General features: G+C 43.9%; 1 protein-coding gene across 8 annotated transcripts; it reads right to left on the bottom strand.

The window, feature by feature from the left end:
* Positions 1 to 2409: 2409 nt before the first annotated feature.
* Positions 2410 to 10150, bottom strand: LOC103544920 (uncharacterized). 8 transcript variants are annotated; one of them, XR_011536031.1, is made up of 6 exons: positions 10042 to 10150; positions 9751 to 9853; positions 9290 to 9344; positions 7613 to 7707; positions 7371 to 7458; positions 6123 to 6226 (listed from the first exon to the last, which is right to left on the bottom strand). XR_011536031.1 is itself a non-coding variant. In XM_070605094.1 (5 exons), exons 1-5 carry the CDS (start codon positions 9926 to 9928, stop codon positions 6221 to 6223), a joined length of 615 nt encoding a protein of 204 aa, XP_070461195.1. In that variant the 5' UTR covers positions 9929 to 10064; the 3' UTR covers positions 6123 to 6220. The 8 variants fall into 8 exon arrangements, 2 of the variants coding, with proteins under 2 accessions (XP_070461195.1, XP_070461196.1); XR_011536033.1 differs by lacking the exons at positions 7371 to 7458; positions 9751 to 9853; positions 10042 to 10150 and adding exons at positions 2410 to 2860; positions 9566 to 9694 and having other exon boundaries at positions 6155 to 6226; XR_011536034.1 differs by lacking the exon at positions 10042 to 10150 and having other exon boundaries at positions 9282 to 9344; positions 9751 to 9885.
* Between the last annotated feature and the right edge of the window lie 5873 nt (positions 10151 to 16023).

The following is a 16023-nucleotide window of genomic DNA, read 5'->3' as shown; positions in this document are numbered from 1 at the left end:
TGTGGCCGCCAGGAGTGTGCCCTGTCAGGCCAGGCCCCGCCTCTCCCCTCAGTGTGGCTTCTCAAGGTGGGACTTCTTTCTAGTGCTGCTTCTATGAGCCAATTTTGTTCCTGATGCTCCTTGCCCCTATGAGTTGGGCTGGGCTGGTACAATCGGATATTTAGTGGGTACTATAACAATCACTTAACATTTACACAGAGCTTTGCTCTTTCCCACCAGAGGAAGCATGGGCAGCCCCTTTCAGTATTATATCTATCAGAAACACTTGTAAGTTTTGGGCCAAGGATGGCAGCTTTCCCTAGTTCCCTAATTGATGTCATGTTCCCTCTATTTTTATAATTCCTTGGACATAATATTGGGAATCCTAGAGTAGGGGATCTGTGGAGGAGAGGGATGGCGTTGGAAGTCTGTGATTATAAAACCATCTTCTATGGAAATTTCCCAGTCAAACCAAATTTTGTTTCATGACAGTGGTTTTTTTTTTACATCTTAAGCGAAAAAAAGTATTCTGTGGTTACTGCAGAAATTTTGAAAAATGTAGTAAGAACAAATGGAAATAAGAATCATGTATACTCCTATTGGATCAGTCATGTATACTTCCTACTGGATCAGTCAGGGTCCCAAGCAGGAAATAAATGATACTCAAAATGGATGATTTGAGGAGCTTAATAGAGAATTTTTCCCAAGTTGTCAGCAGAGGAGTAGGATCACGGCGTGTATTAGTTTGCTAGGGCTGCCACATCAAAGTACCACAGACTGAGTGCCTTAAACAACAGAAATTTGTTTTCTCACAGTTCAGGAGGCTAGAAGTCTCAGATCAACATGTTGGCGGGGTTGGTTTCTTCTGAGGCCTCTCTCCTTGGCTTTAGATGGCTGTCTTTGTGACATCACATGGTCTTTTCCTCTGTACCTGTGTCTTCATCTTCTCTTTTAAGGAAGCCGGTAATATTGGATTAGGGCCCACCCTAATGACCTCATTTTAACTTAATTACATCTGTAAAGACTCTCTCCAAATACAGTCACATTTGCAGATACTGGAGGTTGGGACTTCAACATATGAATTTGGAGGTGACACAATTCCGCACGTAACATGGTATTACTACCTCTAGGCAAAGAGAGGAGGGGAGGGAGCGGGGTCAGGGGAGGGGCTGGGGTAAGGATGGAGTAGGAGCTGGAGAGGAGTGGGAGCCAGGAGGGGAGGTGGGGGAGTGGTTACTGGAATGGTAGACAGCTGTGTGGAAAGGGCCACCTGACAGCAGCTGTGATCAGGATACAGTAAGCTCACAGAGACCTTGAAGAGAGAATCCAGGATGAGGGGGGAAATACCTCACCTCACTCTTCCCTCCTTTTTAACTCCTGCTGGGTATTTCCTTTTGGCCAAACTGGAAGCCAGAGGGCAAGGAAGACCTTTGATGTAGTCTATATTGGTAAGATTGGGGGACACAGAGCAGGAAGGCAAAGTGGATGGGGTGGGAGGAATGAGAGATTTCTAGCATACACATACCTGAAATAACTACAGTTCATACTTTGTCATATATTCTTAGAATTATTATGTCCTCTCAGACCTAGGGCCTGGCCAACTAGAAGAGTTATTAAGAAGGACTCATCCATTCAGAGGACAGTTGTGTAATAGCTCGTGACACTCATGAAACACTCTCTAAGGGCCTGTTTCCTTTGTTATTGAAACTTTGAATAGGAGGGTTGGCAACAGATGGATCTTAGCTCACATGTTTGAGCATGTTAGAAATATCACATTTTAAAATTGCTTTTAAATGAACATAAATATGACCGTGATCCAAGCATAGCATGTTGGTGAGACACCCACTTCAGTTATTTGGGATTCCCCGTCTCCACTAGCTGTACAAACATCCTATGGTCTTATCTAGCACTGTAGCTTGAGGAGATCCCCAGTCATCAGATGTCTCTCCACACTGATTAGGGATGAGATGCTCATTTACTGAATGGACACAGTATCTTCAGATCCCTTGTCCCTGCTGCTTCCATCCAACCCTCTGGGTAGGGAAATCTTTGGCAAGACTAGATGCCCAGCTTCCCTGAGCCCATCATAGAGTCCTCCTTGGGTCCTGATATGGAGAAATACTCATGTCTCTGCTACTGAAAGGACCCACAAACCCTGACCTCTCTTCTCTTGCTGCTTTCAAATGCCCTCCATTCCGATACAGGAACATGTGGCTTGATTTTGTCAAGGAATATAATCCTTTTCAAAATAGAAAAGCCACTGGCTACAAGCAGCTTCTACTTCCAGCTCTGCCACAAACCTCCCTCTCCTGGATCTCTGCTGGAAATGGGAAGAGAGAAAAATATAAGAATGCAATGCATATGTAATATCTCAGTGACTGATAATTCAATATTTTCCAGTTCAGTTCATAGGTCGTTTCTTTTTATTTTAGCTGATTTATTGTTAATTGTTTCATTTTTTAAAAACGATACCTTAGGAATATTCAGGAGAGGCCTAAAGTGCTTTATAAGGATCTAAACCAGCCTATCCGATCAATTTTTTTAAAAAAGAGGGCAATTATAAGTGTACCCAAACTACTACCCAACTCTGCTGATTTAGCAAGTTTCTCTATTCTGAAATTACACAGGTATATAGTTTCATCTAGATGACTAAATGGCTTCCCTTCTAAAACTGAAGAGTGGTTTTGGGAGGATAGCCCATGAGATTCAGCACCTAGATAACATGGTGATTCCAAAATAAACAGCTATTATAATCGGTTTTTAAAATTATTTTCATCAATATCATTACCAATATAAGCAAGCCCATTTTCCATTCAGGAGAGTGTACATGGACTGGTACAGGAACATGTTGTGAAATATCTCTCATGACACCCAAAAACACCTAGAAAGTAAAGAAGGTAGCCATTAAATATAAGGCTCGTCTTGCCTAAGACAAATTTCTGGCACAGAATAAATGTTCAAAAATGATAATTCTCTCTCCTCTCTCCATTCCCAAAAGGAAAGGGTAAAGAATATATTCCTAAAATCTGTGGTTCTCAACCTGAGGTCCCCAGACTCTTAAGAGTCTTTAAAGATACCATTACGAATTGAAGAGCTGTTTTCTTTTCTTTTTTTCCTAATTCATTAATTCATTATGAAGCTAACACTTAGCTGAGCTTTTTCTAGAATCAAATTAGATAATATATTTAAAAGTGCGTCATGAACTGTGAACTATCAAAATTATGGTTGTTTGCTTGCTTATAGAAATGCCAATTATTAAAAGTTGTATATATTTTTTTTGGAAAATAAATTCAAAATGTAAAAGTCTATAAATAAGAGAATAGAAGTTGGAGATAGTCTAGATTTTGTTTAAAAATATAAAGTTAGATAAACAATTTAGAAAAATCTTAGGATAAGAACTAAAAGATTACAAATAGAATATGTAAATTCCAAAATTCCAAAGAAAACTCCATTGGTCCAACAGAAAGTAGGAGGGAAGAGGGAAGGATACAAAGAAAAAGTATGATGAACAGAAAACACAAAGTGGAAAGGTAGAAATATACATCCCATATGTCAATAATCATAATGAATATACATGGATTCAACTCATTAAAAAGAAAACCTCAGATTGGATTTTTTTAAAGGCACAGAATCCAGTTTCATGGTCTTTCTCAAAGTGCTCTTAAAATTTTCCAGAAAAGTTCAAAAGAAAAGGATGCAAAAATATATACCAGGCAAATTCTAAGCAAAAGAAAGCTGGTATAGCAAAATTAATGCAAAAACATTAGTAGTGTTCACTCATAGGAGCACGGCACGTCACAAACACCATACCAAGCAGATGTAGTCAGTATACTGAACAAGAACTACTGGTGAGATATGGTCAAAACGCAACTTTATTTTTGTCTAATCCTGTACATTTAAAAAGCTTTTCCCAGGCCCCGTGGCTTTGCTGCTCACTGTGAAGACTCCTACAGTCACTTTAAATAAAAAATTGAGCCTTATTTCAATGATTAGAACCCCCAGTCCCAAATAATAAAGGACCCTCTAAAACTATTTAGAGTTGAACCTTCTCCTCCCTCAGCTAGCACCAACTTCAGGTGGATCTACGACTTTTGGGAGAAAGGATGTGCTGAGTTTCTTCTTTCCCCATGCTCCCCAGCTTGCTGATTTTGACTTCAGGCCTGTCTTGGGTTGAAGGGAGGGAGTAAGCAGAAAGTTCTTGACTGGTCGCATAGCGAGTTGGCTTCATGCTCTCTGAGTCTAACTGATGTTTAAATCTGACTCTTTCTCACCTGAGGCTCCCCTACTGCAACTCCGGTGTCAAGAGCGAAACATTCTAGTGCTGTTTCCCCTCAGCTCCGGGTTTTCCAGTTGTCCATTCCAACCAGTTTTTCTGGTGGAATCCACAGCACTCCCTAACAGTTCTCTTCAGCAACACTGAGCAGCTTGCTCTCCTGCACGGCCCACTTCTGGTACTTGAGAAACACCCATATATCTTTTGCTCACAACAAATTGGGAATGTAAACATCCCAATAAAGTCACCTCTCCTTTGCTCCCACCATCACCACAGTCACGTTCTCTAGCCCATAAGATTTCTCCTGCTGGAGTCGGATTCCATTTCACTGTTCCTGCAAACTCAGGAAGATACAAATCAAGCTGCAAGGGCTCCAGCTGATGCCCTGGGGTGAAGAGGAAAGCATTCCAACTTTTCCCCCTGGGAAGCCCACTCCAAAGAAATCCTCCACACAAAAATTCCATCTCCATATCTCCTCTGTCTTGACCCTTTTAATTCTCCTTGTAAGTTTTAGAGCAGCTGCTTTAAGTTTGGTAAGGTTATTTCCTTTGAAAACCTGGCTTTAGAATTTCATATCTAGTATATCTTGATGTGTAAGAGGAAACTTCCAGTTTAACATCCTGTTGTGCAAATTTAAACCAAGCAATTCCCCAGTCCTGGAAGGTCACCATCGAAAGTTTAAAAACATTTAAAAGGTAAAGTATGGGCTTGGGAGTGTGAGGAAGCTGGGTTAGAATACAAGCTGTGCAGCTTCCTAGATTTAGGGCCTTGGGAAATACACTTAACCTCTCTGAGTTGTTTTTCCTCGTGCAAGGGAAATACTGCTCCATACCTCACAGGATTGCTATGGGGATTAAAGAGAGAATCAACCCAGAACACCAAACACTGCCTCTGTCCCTTAGTGAGCACTCAGGTAAATGTTAGTTCCCTTCCCACCCTGCCTCTTCCCTTCCTTTAAAAATATGCCTTTGACACAGTCTACCATGAAGAGCATTTGTAAATGGAACAGCAAAAAGGGGAAACGCAGGTATGATCTTCAGTGACATGTCTGTATTCCAGAATCACTAGACGATTACAGTATAGAAAAGGGGACAATATTATCACACTATTCTCCCTCTGGGACTTACCCACCCAGGGGAGTTGAAGGTAGGGGACACAATCATCATGCCATCAACTGGTTCATGTGTTTTCCTGAACCTTAATTTTAGCTTCTAGTTTAAAAATCAGTAGAGCAGGGGCACGTGGCATAGTGGTTAAACTTGTGCACGCCACTTCAGCAGTCCAGGGTTCGCAGGTTTGGATCCTGAGTGTGGACATACACACTGCTCATCGAGCCACACTGTGGTGGCATCCCAAATACAAAAAATAGAGGAAGACTGGCACAGATGTTAGCTCAGGGACAATCTTCCTCACCAAAAAAAAAATAAATAGAGCATGTGTATTTAGAGTTCCAGAACTGGAGACTGAGAGTTTCAGCACCAAACTCATCAAGAGCCACAGGAACTGGTAAGATCCTGTCCCTCTTCTGACTTCATCTATCAAAGATGGTAAAATAGCTGATATTACTTAGTATGTGTGGGACACTAAGTGGTCTGTATAATAACTCATATAAACCTCAAAACAACCCTAAGGGGAAGTAATGTGATTATCCCCATTTTAGGAAAGGGGCACAGAGTCCAAGGACACACAGCTAAAAGTGCTCGACCTGGGACTTGAATCCAGTTAGTTAAGCTCTTAACTACTATACTATCCTGCCTCTCTGAAAAATAGTACAGCTACTGAGAAATGTGAAACTTGAAATCTCATCTGTGAAAGCACCCTGACCCTATGATCAGTTCAGGCCCTCCTAGAAGCAAATGCCAGGACAAGCTTAGATATACAAGAGATTTATTGAGGAAATACCTGTGAAAGATAAAGGGAGAAGGAGCAGGAGAAGATGGAGAGAGCCTTCACACTGTGATGCACGTCTCACACCTGTTAGAAGAAGGAGGGAAGAAGGGAGGATTAGGCAGGAAGAAGCCCAGTCTGCAGGGCAATACTGAGAAAGTCTGCCCCAGGCCAATGGGGAGTATGAACAGAGATTAAAGGAGTCCTCCAGTGAGCAGAAGGGCCGGCTCAAGCCGCCCAAACAGGCTCAGTTATGGCATGGGAGCACCTGGGGAAAGGGGGGCCTTAGCATAAATGTCAGAAGAGATCCAAAGGTTCTTCTGAGGAAATATCTGAGCTATGTGACTCCAGGGCCACCAGAGCCCTGGTGACTTTTTCCTGGCAGTCATCCCAATACCTTCTACTGCCTGAGGCCTGAGCCCTTTGCAAGGACCCTGAACTTGATCCCTCTACGCTGCCTCACCACAGGGCCTCCCACTCTCATGCAGTGTCCCCTTAGAGCCAGGGCATCCTGGTTAGCAGAGGGCTCTCTCCAGAGTCCAGGGCCCTCAATGCATTCTGCTCTGGAGTTGGCCAGGCAAGTCACTTCTGGGACATGTGACTGAGATACCAGCCTTCTGCCTAGGCAGGGAGGTGGCGAGGGGCCCAGAGAACCAGGCTCTGGATGCCACTGACCCTCCACCATCGATGCCTTCAAAAGCATCTTCACACCAGCTCACAGCTTGACTGTCCTGGCTCCCAATTCGTGGGCTGGGCCTGCAGTGCACAGGGATGTTCACACAGGAGGTGAAACCCCTTTTCTCCTGAGCTGCAGGACCACGTGCCTTTGCAAGCTCCCTTTCCCTGGGGTCTCCTGTGCCTCTGGGCCTGGGCTGACGCAGACAGCAGAAGCATGCACCAGGCACACACAGAGCTACAGTCACCGCAGAACCACCCAAACAGGCCTGTGCACATTCGAGGCTCTTCTGGGAATCTGAGAAAGGTGGGCGGGAGAGGGCTGGAGAGGTCTTGTCCGAGGTCTAACCCCATTTTGGGGGGCTACTTCACTGGACTCTGAGAGAAGGACCAGCTCCTTCTGCTTCAGCCCCAACTTACCTGGTTGGACATCTGCTCACCCAAAGTCTGTCCCAACCAGTGTTTCCAGTTAGGAATCCTTGGGGCTTTATCTCCTCCCCTACAAAAGGTTCCCGAAAGAGGAAGGGAAAAGGGGGGAAGGGCAAAGGTCTCTGACCTGTGATGGGGACAGTCCCTGTCCTCCAGGTAAGTATGTCAAGGACAGCCCAGCCATCAGCCTAGGAGGGTCTGGTGCCTGCTGCAGGCTGGAGCAGAGAAACCAAAGTCAGACCTCCCTGCAGAGGAGTGTGGCTTGGGTGAGGCCTTCCAAATTCTACCTGAGCACCACCCCTCAGGACGCCAGGGGGATGGATTTATCTTGACTTGTAAAACTGCCACAGTGAGCCCCTGGACCCTCACCTCATTCCAGCCAGAATCCAGCTCGACCAGCACCCATCAGGCTGCCATAATCTTGAACACTGGTCTGGAGACATGAAGATCCCCCGAAATGACATCTTAGAAAAAACAAAAATCAAAGAGCATGTTCATTCTTGCTTTGCTTCATAGAAACTTAATTTTCTTTTCTTTTCTTTTTCTTTCTTTCTTTTTTTTTTTTCCTGAGGAAGATTCACCCTGAGCTAACATCTGCTGCCAATCTTCCTCTTTTTGTATGTGAGCCACTGCCACAGCACAGCCACTCACAGACAAGTGGTATAGGTCCATGACCTGGAACTGCAGCCAGGCCACTGAAGTGGAGTATGCCGAACTTAACCACTAGGCCACTGGGGCTGGCCCAGAAACTTAATTTTCTTATATTACACTTGTCATTTTGTCTTTGTAAATTTTTTTTGAGGCATATAATCCCTAAGCTAACATCCAGCACCAATACTCCTGTTTTTGCTGAGGAAGATTGGCCATGAGCTAACATCTGTGCCCATCTTCTACCTTATATGTGGGACACCTGCCACAGTATGGCTTGATGAGCAGTGCGTAGGTCCACGCCTGGGACTGAACTGGCAAACGCTGGGCCACTGAAGGGGTACGCATCAACTTAACCACTATGCCACCAGGCTGGCCCCTTGTTGTAATTTTGAATTTTTTGTTTTAGTGCTTTAGAGATGCATTCACCCCTTGAATTCTTATGAATATTTTCTTTTTCTCTCTTTATAGATTACACTCCCTCTGGGCACACAGATAACTGTACTTACTAGTCCCAAAGCCCCCCAGCCCCTTGCTATTAGGTGAGGCCACATGACTAGTTCCAGGCAATCAGCTGTGCACAGCAGTGACTTATGTTACTTCTGAGGTTACTGTACAAGAGTGGGTGACAGATCTCTCTGACACTGTCCCCTTGTCACAGTGACCAGCAATGTTCCAGGTTGTGAAGCCTCCTTCAGCTGGTGTCCCTGACAGACTATAGGAAGCAAAGAACCCCTCACCCCTGGCCTTCACCAACACATGGGCATTTATTGTGTGCTAGAAATAAACCTTTGCTGTGTTAAGCCACTGAGGCTTGAGTGTTGTTACTCTAGCATAAGCTTAGCCTAACCTGATAAACTCAGGGATGGCTCTCAAAGTTTAGAGTGCAATGGAGTCATCTGTGACACTTGTTAAAGTGCATATTGTGGGGCCAGCCCATGGCTTAAGTTGGCGTGCTCTGCTGCGGTGGCCCAGGGTTTCCCCGGTTCAAATCCTGAGCACGGACATGGCACCACTCATCAAGCCATGCTGAGGGCGGCATCCCACATGCCACAACTGGAAGGACCCAAAACTAAAAAAAAAATATACAACTATGTACCGGGGGGCTTTGGGGAGAAAAAGGAAAAATAAAATCTTTAAAAAAATGCATATTGTATGACAAAAATATAGTGGGGGACAGACACGGATTTGTGATGATTGGAGAGAACTACTAGACTATCTTATCAACTGATTGACAGATCCTTTTGAATTTTATAATTTTTCATTTTGTTAACCTTATAATAGTATTTGTTACCCAGGTAATAGATACTCTATTTGGAAAACTGAGAAGGCACAAGAAAAAAGGAAAAATTAAGATAAAAATCCAGAACTCTGTCACCGGAATATTAACCTTCTGACCTGCTGGTGTGTTATCATGGCAGGAAATTTCCTTTGAAAAAAGACCATCTTTTCCCTGAAGGAGAGAAAAGGAAAGAACCCATAGTACTCCTTTCGAGAGAGCTCCATCAGCTCCCCCTAAACACACACACAAGCACGCAGGCGCGCGCGCGCTAGGCAAGAATGTGGGGAACGCAGTCCTGGAAAAGGATTTGCTTCCACGACTGCCCGACCGCCCCCGCCCCCACCCCCACCCCTACCCCTGGGGACCCATCTGCAGGGAACCGGGGTGCTTACCTCTCTTTCGTAACCTTCCACTCGACACGCCCACATCCTCCGCAATAGGAAGCTGGCACCCACGCAGGGGTCCCGCCCACCTCCCCAGCATTCTCTATTGCCCACCATTTTCTGAATCAAAATGGTAGAGGGCGTGGCTGTGGTGTGACAACTGCAGTACAGGACCTGCCGCGGGGGTCGCTTACATTCGCTTCTTTTCCGTGGTTTGCAGGTGGCTCTTGCCTTCACATGCGCTTGCAGGTTACCCGGGCATTTTCCTCCTCCTCTTTCCTTGGGCCAGAAGCCAGCCTGCTTTCGAATAGGGAGCTGGTACCCAAACCTGACCACTGTCCCCTCCCCAGATTCCTCCCCCAAGCCCACCATTTTTTTGCCCCCAAATGGACTGGAGCAGGGGCCGGAAAGGGGTATGGGCAATGCAGTTCTGGACCCGCTTTGCTGTTGACCCTCGCCTTCGGATATCCTCTGCTCTTTCAAACCTCCTCAGATCCGGGACAGGAGGTAGTCTCCTCCTCTGTCTGGTGTCCAGAAGCGCGCCTGCCTGCCTCCAGGGTAATCAGGAGATGGTGTTCAGGCGGGAAAGAGGGCTCAGACTACACAGTGACTTAAATTCACGTCTGCCTTTTGTCCAGTGAGGCCTCTGTTAACTGAGCTAGGGTCCCCAAATTAACCCTCCGAATGGCACCGCAGCAGGAGCCGGGTCGACGCTCCCCACCCCCCTCCACAACTTGACACTGCTAATCTTTTCAGTCTGCGCCAGAAGCATGAAAAGTGTATCATATCCCTGGAATTTCTATTTGCCCTTCTCAGATTATCATGGAGGATCAGTCCCTTGGGGTTAATCGACCATGTCTGTTTTTCTCGCCCGCCGGCTAGACTCTCCACCTCCCCTCCCCCAAGACCCGAAGGTCTACCATTTCTCTTGCAGTTCTGTTCAGGCATGAAATGGGGTTCAGGAAATGAGGCTCAGAGTGAAGAGTCAGAGATTCTTACTAGCTCTTTTAAATTTTTGCCAGTTCTGTTCCTTAAGGTTATTATTATCATTACTGATAGTAATATCAGCCTACATCCTATTTGTCTTTAAAAGATAGAAAAGAGCTATCTATTGTCATTTGAGAAGCAAGAGGTGGATTCAAGAGTATATGTGGGTAAACAATAATCCAGCCACCTGTTTTCCCTACTCAGTGATAATACAAATATAGATCCTTTAGGCAGCCACTTTTTTGAAGGTTTGAAATGTACAGAGCAGCTGGAGGCGCCCCTAGTGAGGGGCCCCTGTGGGGGAGGACTTTCCATGAAGTCAGCCTCTGAGGTCACATAATCTCACAGTGCCAAGGACACCTTGGAATTTCAGAGTTTAAAAGCTGGTCACAATGTTCTGGTCTTCAAAATTATTAATTCAACCTCCACAATTGCTCTATTTCCCAGTTCTCTACCACATCCACATCCTTATTAACCCTTTCCAATTGCAACCAAAATTTCCTACTACTTCTTATCATCCCAGGGACACATCTAGGTTGTGGGGCCTGAAATTTACAATTTGAGGGACCCTCTTTAAGATGCAGGCAATTAGATACCAAAGTTAATATTTATTTATAATGAGAAAAGAAATCACAACAAATTACAAAATTTGAACAGCTGACATATACAAAACATCCCAATTTCCATACCAATGACATTTTTATTAACTGTCTGGCACACCTCTACGATTTTTGGCTACAAACTCTTTGATCCTCTCTTCATATGGCATTTTTTAAATATCATTTTTCCTAGAGAAAAATGTAAAGGTAATTTAACCTTTCCTTTGCATGATTAATCAGTTTGTTATTATTACTACTGATAAAAATTCCAGCATTGCAACTCATTGGTGATGGGTAAATTTTTAGTATTGTCAAATTTGAGTAAACTGCTGTCAACCTCTGTCAAGTTTCTTTCTTTTTTTTTTTTAAGATTGGCACCTGAGCTAACATCCGTTGCCAATCTTCTTTTTGTTTCCTTCTTCTTCTTCCTCTCCCCAAAGCCCTCCAGTACTTAGTTGTATATTCTAGTTGTAGGTCCTTCTAGTTGTGCTGTGTGGGATGTCGCCTCAGCATGGCCTGATGAGCAATGCCATGTCCGTGCCCAGGATTCAAACCAGTGAAACCCCAGGCCGCCGAAGTGGAGCGCAGGAACTTAACCACTGGGCCACGGGGCCAGCCCCTCAAGTTTCTTTCTTATGTGGGCTTAAGATTTAAGTTATCCTGTGCAGATTCATATCTTAAATATTCTTTTTTTTTTTTTTTGAGGAAGATTAGCCCTGAGCTAACTGCTGCCAATCCTCTTTTTGCTGAGGAAGGCTGGCCCTTAGCTAACATCCATGCCCATCTTCCTCTACTTTATATGTGGGACACCTGCCACAGCATGGCTTGACAAGCAGTGCATACGTTCACACCCGGGATCCGAACCAGCAAACCCCGGGCCGCCAAAGTGGAACGTGCACACTTAACCACTGTGCCACTTGGCCGGCCCCTTAAATATTCTTAATAATGACACTCACAAACCAGTGTGATGTCAATGTTCTGAAGGTGAGCAGAATTTGCCACCCCCAAATATGCCTCTTGGGCACAAGGATTATTTTAGGCTGATTATTTTTAAGAAACAGCAGACATAGAAACTCAGAAAACCAGAAGTTACCCTTTCTAGGAGACAATTACATTTATACAGGAAATCTCCGTTTGTAAGCGTGTCTCCCTCTCTGTACTGTACCAGGGAGAGAAAGTTGACTCTAAATCTCTAGCAACTCCTATCAATGGGGAGGCAAGGACTTAAATCTGCATGACACCCTTCCCCTTGGTGACTGTGCTTTGCCTGAAAACCTCCCATAACTTCCCCCACCAATATCTTTTGTCTTTAGCTGGAGATGGTATTTAAGGTGGTGGCTTGGGCCATTTCAGGCAGTTACTCAGTTTTCCTGGGTCTCTCCCATGTATACAGGAGGTATACATGGTATTAAACTTGTTTGTTTTTCTCTTGTTAATCTGTCTTTTATTATAGGGAGTTCTCAGCCAAGAACCTAGAAGGGTAGAGGGAAAATTATTTCTCCTCCCCCACGGTCCTCATTGTAGTAGTGATTTTGAGTTTCATGGTGTCTTAGTCAGTGTCAGTATTTCATGCCAAATCACCAAGAAATTAACATGAACCTGTGTAGATGTGACTGGGCAAAGCCACAGGCATGGCTGGTGTAGCAAAGACCAGGAGTCCATTTTTGATAAATCATATTGTACTTATAGGGCAGTAATGGGAGCCAACACTAAAAAAGTATCTTGGAATCAGGTAATGAAGTGGGAAATAGTATCAAACGCTGGCAAGTGGCTGATGTTAAACCATCGTGCTTTTAGTTTGAGCTATAGAATTTGTCCATGGTTCACTAAGCATCTGAAAGGCAAGTATAGTGTTAGGCTCATTAGCATTAGAGTCAGGCAACCGTGGTTTGAATCCTAGAGCTTCTACTAATTACCCTGTGAAATCTTACTAGTAATTACAGTCATGCACTGCATAACAAAGTTTCAGGACAGACCACATATACGACCGTGGTCCCATAAGATTAGTACCATATAGCCTAGGTGTGTAGTAGGCTATACCATCTAGGTTTGTTTAAGTGCACTCTAAGATGTTCACATGACAAAATCACCTAATGAGGCATTTCTCAGACCACGTCCCCATTATTAAGCCACACATGACTGTACCTAATTATACATGGAAGGGACTGAGGAACACATGAATAAATTATCCAATTAATCTGAAACTAAATGTAATTCCAAGTCAACTTCTCCTTAGCTTGATCCCAAACATGCCCGCTTCCATCTCACCACCAACATGAGGGGAAGTCAGAGTGGGAAAAGAGAGTCTTAAATTGTGGTCAATATTCTTGCTTTTGCTAACTTTTACAGAAATATATGAGATATAGTATGGCCCCTGTATTAGTTTTCTATTGCCATGTAACAAAATACAAAACTTAGCTGCTTAAAATAACACCCATTTATTTGGCTCACAGTTCGGTAAGTCAGAAGTCCAGGCATGTTGTGACTGAGTTCTCCGCTCAGGATTTCATAAGGCTGAAATCAAAGTGTGAGCCAGGCTGCATTCTCATCTGGAACTTTGAGTGCTTTTCCAAGCTTTCATGTACGGAATTGAAAAAAGACGGAGTCTCTCATATTAAGGCACTAAAATGGAGCCAGGCAGAAGAGGAGAAGGACAAATTCCTCCTTCAGGATGAACTCTTGAACTCATTAGATGCCTGAAATGCATCTGCAAGTCTTCTCAAGGAAGATAAGATTATCGAGATACAGACCTCATTCCTGTCAAGGTCATCTTCTACATTCCTAGGTTTTAATGGCTTGTGTCAGCTGACCCTCACCCCATGACTACCTTGGGCCTGGAATTTGTTAAAAGACATTCCTCCCCGCCCCCACTTTTTTTTTTTTTTTTTTTTTGCCTTCATTAGCCACGACTGTAAAACCTTCCCTCTCCGTTCAACAGCCAGAACACAAGTGGAACACAGATTCAATGTTGAATCAATGTTGAATCTGTGTTCCAGGGTTGCAGTTCTAATAAACCCCAAGTAAACTTAGTTTTCTTTAAGCCTATCAGAGTCTACCTCATAATTGGTCGAATACAGTTATGGCAGAATTCAGTGCCTTGTGGTTGTAGGATTGAAGTCCTACTTTCCTCTTGGCCATCAGCGGGGGGCCATTCTTAGCTCAGATGCCACCCACATTCCTTGCCACATGGCCTCTCTATCTTCAAAGTCAAAGTGGAAAATCTCCTTCACATTGAACCCCTTTCCTATTTCAAATCTCTCTGACTTAAGGAAAGGCCATCTCTTTAAGGACTCATCCTGTTAGGTCAGGCCCACTTAGTAACGGCCCTTTTGATTAACTCAATGACTTGAGATCTTGATTGCATCTGCAAAATCCCTTTTGCCGTATACCTAACATAATCGTGGGAGCAATATCTCATTATATTCACAGGTTCCATCTACAGTCAGGAAGAGGGAATTACACAGAGTGAAGGTCATTGGGGACCATCTTAGAATTTTGCTTACCATGACCCTTTCTAGAGGCCTCAGATGGTGCCCATACAAATCAAGGGGCCATGAAGATTAAGATTCTTTAGCTTCAAGGTGAATTCACCTCTGCACTACCTTGACCCTTTCAGTTTTTCACTTCACCCATACAACTGTATTCTGCTAATGGGCCCACAAAGCTCACTCATCCATAATTATGGATTAGTTACTGCTTACAGTTCTAACAGAAGTTACAAGCTGAATTGACCAACATTCTTTTTGCTGCTAAGATTTTCAGCATTTACCTAAATTTGGGGTAATTTACATCTTGGGCATGCAATGAAAGGCGGTCATGGTTTCTTGTATATCCACCAGGGTATGTTAGGTTGAGGCTGGTTAGGTTGGGGAAGACACAAAAACCAACCACAAGGAAATGGTACTTGTCCTCTAAAGACATTTGGAAACTTCCTCATTACTGTGCCTGCTACGTGCCCCACATGGGGACAGTTGTTTTGTATAGGCCAGCGGACTATCCCATGTGCTCCCTCACCAGTTTGTGAAGTAGGGATTATTAGCAGGTCAGCAGAAACTTGGAGAAGATAATGTCCAGTGTGGACTGGAGTTATTAGAGAAAAATTCAAAGAATAAGTAAATGACCAAATTAATCTACCTTATTTCCTAATTTCATCTTGCCATTCTCCTGCTCAAAGGCTCTGGATGGTAACCGCACAATCCACTAAATAATCTTAGATTCCCTATCCTAACAGGGCACTTCAGGATCCAACTTGAGTTGCATTCTCTAAGCTTTGCCAACTATTTTTCCTCTGCTCCAGCTAAAAGGGATCCCCAATCAGTGTGACCCAAATATGCTTTTACTTACCCACTCTGTGCTCTTGCTATGCCATTCTCCTAGAATGAGTAATTCCCCCAGACCTGGTACTATAAAGGAATAAGAACAGATAATATAAAGGAATGTATATCTCATGAAGGAATTGCTCCTTAGGATGTTTCAGGAACATAAAAATAGACCATAGGTGCTGAGAGCAGTAAGTAGCCAGTCTTAGGACAGCAAAGGCTTCACACCACCATTCCATTTGAAGAGAACCAGAGAGTTTAACTCAGCCTAGTGACAAAGGGATTCTATCAGAGCACTCTGGACCATTGATTGGTTTGTAGTCTACACCTGACTTCATCACTTTTCATGGTACATACAAGATCTCCTTCACTTTGAACACATTTAATCTCTTTTTCCATCCTTCCTCGTGCCTCCGCTTATACTATATTCCTTTCCATGCACTCTTTGAATAAATATCCTACAACTTGTCTTCTGCCAAACTGAGCATAGGTAGAACTATTCTCCTCTCAGTGAAGTGGATCACGGCCAGCCCTGTCCACAAAAAAGCCCCTAAGTTGACAT

This window comes from Equus przewalskii, chromosome X (assembly GCF_037783145.1).
Source record: "Equus przewalskii isolate Varuska chromosome X, EquPr2, whole genome shotgun sequence".
NCBI lineage: Eukaryota > Metazoa > Chordata > Mammalia > Perissodactyla > Equidae > Equus > Equus przewalskii.
The sequence above is the reverse complement of the archived record's forward strand: the minus strand, read 5'-3'. Positions and strand labels throughout refer to the sequence as shown.

Coding starts and splice junctions, on each gene's coding strand:
- LOC103544920 (XM_070605094.1), bottom strand. CDS start 9,928: ATGGTGGGCTTGGGGGAGGAATCTGGGGAGGGGACAGTGGTCAGGTTT. Junction 7,708..9,281: donor ACACACCAGCAGGTCAGAAG/GTTAATATTCCG, acceptor GTTTTTTCTAAG/ATGTCATTTCGGGGGATCTT. Junction 7,459..7,612: donor TGGATTCTGGCTGGAATGAG/GTGAGGGTCCAG, acceptor TCTCTGCTCCAG/CCTGCAGCAGGCACCAGACC.